This window comes from Triticum urartu, chromosome 3 (assembly GCF_003073215.2).
Source record: "Triticum urartu cultivar G1812 chromosome 3, Tu2.1, whole genome shotgun sequence".
In the NCBI taxonomy this organism is placed as follows: domain Eukaryota; kingdom Viridiplantae; phylum Streptophyta; class Magnoliopsida; order Poales; family Poaceae; genus Triticum; species Triticum urartu.
This window is the reverse complement of record NC_053024.1, coordinates 636960104-636964266: the sequence shown is the minus strand read 5'-3', so window position 1 is coordinate 636964266 and position 4163 is coordinate 636960104. Positions and strand designations below refer to the sequence as shown.

The window sequence follows — 4163 nt, the reverse complement described above, 5'->3', positions numbered from 1 at the left end:
ACTATTAATTTTGCTTAATTATTAGGTACTTCAAATGAAAACATTTTTTTTTCATTTTTGTACTTAAATCAAAATAATTGTAACGCTTGTTTACATTTGTTTTTGCACGGTACATAATAGTACATGTTTTGAGTGATTTGTGTGCCAATTTTAGTTGTTCCAATTCTACGTACAAGATAAGAGTTTGACGACAGGTATTCATGATTGTTCATGTTAGTCATAGTTATACAATATTAATTTATTTTTTCTTTTTCATTATTTTAGGGTTAAACCCCTCAGTGCTAATAACCGATTTTGCTTGCATGTATGTCACTTGACAGAGACTTGGTTAAATCTCAGTCGACTGAGACCTAGCTACACCCTTACTTATATGTCCTATGAAGAATACGTGAATTTACTATATCTGCAAGACTGCATACACTAATTCTTGCCTAGTTCAGTACAACACATATACGACTAGGACACACCACTACAGTTGAAGAAGACCACCCTATATATACACAACTAGGCATGACATGAGTAGGTCATGTCGCTGATGACAAGGCTAAGCTAAGTACGTTTTGCTGCGTGAGCGATTTCACGTCGACGGCAACCCTGAAAAGAACTTGACGTAGTTGGCTGGATCCCCGAGCACTTTGAGCATTCTCGGGACAGGCGGCATGCCGACATCGACGAGCCCCTCGAGCGCCTGCACCACCGTCCCCATGCTCGGCCGCGCGCCCTCCTCGTCCTGCACGCACCAGCACGCCACCTTGCACGCCCGCTCCACCTCGCCAACCTCTGCGTCGCCGTCGAGCCGCCTGTCCACCGTGCTCTTCACGTCGCCATCCAGGAGCCGGCTCGCGGCCGCCGACGGGAAGAAGTCCACCGTGCCGTCCGGCCGCTGCTCCACGTTCCTCCTGCCGGACACGATCTCGAACAGCAGCATGCCGTAGCTGAACACGTCGGCCTTGGCCGTGATGGCCGTGCCGGTGATCCACTCCGGCGCGAGGTACCCCACCGTGCCCCTCATCGTCGTCAGCACGCGGCTGATGTCCCGGCCCATGAGCTTCGCGAGGCCAAAGTCCGCTACCTTCACGGCGAACGCGTCGTCCAGGAGGATGTTCTCCGGCTTGATGTCGCAGTGTATGATGCAGTCCCTGCACTTGTCGTGCAGATAGTCCAGTCCCCTCGCGACGCCCAGAGCGATCTGGTACCTCGTCTCCCAGCTCAGGACGCCATGGCCGGGGCCGGGGCCGGACGAGAAGAGGTGCCTGTCCAGAGAGCCGTTGGGCATGTGCTCGTAGACGAGCAGCCTCCGTGTCCCCTCGGAGCAGAACCCGAGCAGCCGGATGAGGTTGACGTGCTGGATGGTGCCGATGGTGCTCACCTCCGCGCGGAACTGCTTCTCCCCCTGACGCACGCCCTCGAGCTTCTTCACCGCGACCAGCGTCGCGGTCGCGTCGGGGAGCGACCCTTTGAACACCGACCCGAAGGAGCCGCCGCCGAGCTTGTCCGAGAAGTTGTTGGTCACGGACTGCATGTCGCGGTACGTGAACGGCATCAGCGAACCTTCCACGACTCTCCTTTGCGCCTTCAGCCTCCTCCTCCTCCTCAGAACGAAGACTGACACGAGAACGGCAACGGTGACTGCGGCCACGGCCGCCGCGACGGCGACGAGTGCAATGATTAGTGTCTTGGTGTGCCCTGGGCTAGTGAACTCGGACGCAGCCAGCCGGATGAGGATGGTGCCACTGCCGCCTCCGGTGCCAGTGCTGCTGCTCGTGCTCATGTCTTGGAGGTTGACGAGGCCTCCGTGCCAGAGCCAGCAGCTACCGTTGTAGGAGTACGCGGTGCAGGAGCACTCCCCGATACACGCGAGCTCGCAGTCACGAGCGCTCGCCGCGGCCACGACACCCCGCGCGTCGCTCGGCAGCCTCACATCGGGCATGGCATAGAAACCGTCGTCGTTCTTCGCCTCCCGCGTCGCGCCCTGGACGCCGCCGCCGCCGCGAGCGCACTGCTGCAGCGCGGTGTCCCGGACGCAGCCCTCAGCGTGAGCACCCTGCAGCCATGCCAGCGGCCGCCGCTCGCGGAAGCCGCGGAGGCAGCGGCACGACGGCAGCTCGTTCTCTACGCACGCGGCGAAGGCCCCGCAGAGCGCGTAGACGTCGCACTGCGCCTTGGGCTCCGTCCAAAAGAGGATCCACTGGCCGGCTGACTTCACCCACGTCAGGAACTTGATCTGGCCCGTCACGTCGACCAGGAACCGCGTCACGACGGCCTCGTCCTTGACGTCGTAGAAGAAGTAGCTCTCGTCCTTGCCGTCGACGTAGCCGAAGTTGTACATGGACATCGGGGAGTTGCTATAGGCCTTCAGCTCCGGCACGCCGGTGAACCCGTCGCCGGTCCAGTTGCCGCTGGTCCAGTACTCCATGCTGCCGTTCCAGTTGAGCAGGTACTGGCTCGTGCCGTTCGGGTCGAGCTCCAGGGCGAACACGCCCGGCGCCGGGTCGTCGTAGCCCTTCCACGCGAACAGGCGCGTGACCTCGCCTGTGCGCTTGTTCCGGCCGAGCCTGCCGCCCGGCAGCCACGTGTCCCCGAAGTGGTCGAAGCTCTGCCACAGCACGACGGAGGTGTTGGACGCGTCCGTCAGGACGAGGTTGCCCGTGTCGAGCAGGACGCCGACCGTGGAGCTGCTGGGTGGGATGCTGGCGACGCCGGTGGACCAGAGTGCCGGGGACTTGGCACGGTCGCCGTGGAGGAGGACCATGTTGCCGTCGCTGGAGATAGAGAGCTGCGAGGAAGCCGGGTCGGAGAGCGGCGCGTCCCGGTTGGCGACCCACACCGTGGTGTGCTCGGAGATTTGGTTGTACCAAATGCCGAGGTACCAGTGCCGCGATGATTCTGCTAAGCATGCGAAATGGATGTCACACGACAATCATTCAGAACCATTCAGAATCTGTATCACCCGCAAGACCACAAGAACAGCTAAGGAGAGTCGGAGGGGTGGGTGTTGTAGGTGGGTTTACCAGGCTGGAAGAAGCCGAGCGCGAACTTGCCGCGCTTGGACACGAGCCTCTTTCGGCCTGACAGCGGCTGGCCGACGGCGACGGTGTTTGTATCAGCGGCGCGCGACGGTGCTCCTCGCAGAAGCAGGAAACCGAGGAGCAAAGGCAGCACAGCGGCGGAGAAGCACGGTCCAGCGTGCGTCGCCATTGCTCCAACCTCCGAGCGCGCGGCCGGACTGAGTGGCCTGGACGGCGCGGCAGGGGAGGTGGTGGCCGGCAACAAGACAACAGATACCTGAATTACTGACAGTGAAGACACGGATGGAGGGCGAAAAGGAGAGGGGGTCGAGCGAGCCACGCCTCCGACTGGCCGATCGTTCACAGGGGAGGAACAGCGGAAAGGTGGTCCGCGACCGAGCGGTCACGCCCGGCTTAAATGCGGCATTGAAGACGTCGTACGAGAGAATTAACACTTTGGTTCATCTCACCTCGTCGTCGTCCCGGGTCGGGCCGTGCCGTGCAGCGGCGGAGGAGGCCGCGTGCTGTTTCGCCAGACAGTCGTACCGCGACGCTCCACATGGACGGACCGGACGCAGCGTGATCGGTGGACCGGCGGTGAACTTTTGGGTGCAGTGGCGCACTGTTCTCCCTTAGCTCGATATACCCGGCCCGATCGGTCGGTTATGAGTTATGACGATGCGGGTAGCAGCCACTAGCTGGAGAGGGCAGGGTCATGGACGTGGACGGGCCGAGGGGAGGGTATCGGACGCACGGAGCTGGGCCATGCACTGCTCGAGTCAAGTGGGAGTGGCCTGTGGAGTAATCAAGTGTTAACTCACTCAAAAGGACACGGGCATCGTCCGTCAACATGCAACCGCCATCAAACCACGCAAATCCAGGGGGAGTTGAGTTGGTGTCGCATTGATCGCCGCTCAGGGGTGGTGGTGGTGGCGGCCGCAGTCCGGCCGGCCCGGGCAGTAAAGCGTGGGCAGTGGACGCGCGCGTGTTCCGGTCGGTGTCACAGTCACGTGAGGCCAGCTTAGCGCCAGTGGGAATCGACGGCGGAGCGCGACGCACAGGTCACGCACCCGGACGCGGCACAGGCTACCTGGAACAACATGCACGAAATATATCCAAAGTGCTCGTGCTTGTGCTTCCTTTTTTGTCTTCTTG

The 4163-nt window shown here is 60.4% G+C and overlaps 1 protein-coding gene across 2 annotated transcripts; it reads right to left on the bottom strand.

Annotated features, from left to right (window-relative positions):
* Nucleotides 1-378: 378 nt before the first annotated feature.
* Nucleotides 379-3624, bottom strand: LOC125545551 (G-type lectin S-receptor-like serine/threonine-protein kinase At2g19130). Of its 2 annotated transcripts, none has more exons than XM_048709544.1 (2): nt 3012-3624; nt 379-2889 (listed from the first exon to the last, which is right to left on the bottom strand). In XM_048709544.1, the coding sequence occupies exons 1-2, from the start codon at nt 3196-3198 to the stop codon at nt 578-580; spliced, it is 2499 nt and encodes an 832-aa protein (XP_048565501.1). In that variant the 5' UTR covers nt 3199-3624; the 3' UTR covers nt 379-577. The 2 variants fall into 2 exon arrangements, with proteins under 2 accessions (XP_048565501.1, XP_048565502.1); XM_048709545.1 differs by having other exon boundaries at nt 379-2886; nt 3012-3623.
* Nucleotides 3625-4163: the final 539 nt, after the last annotated feature.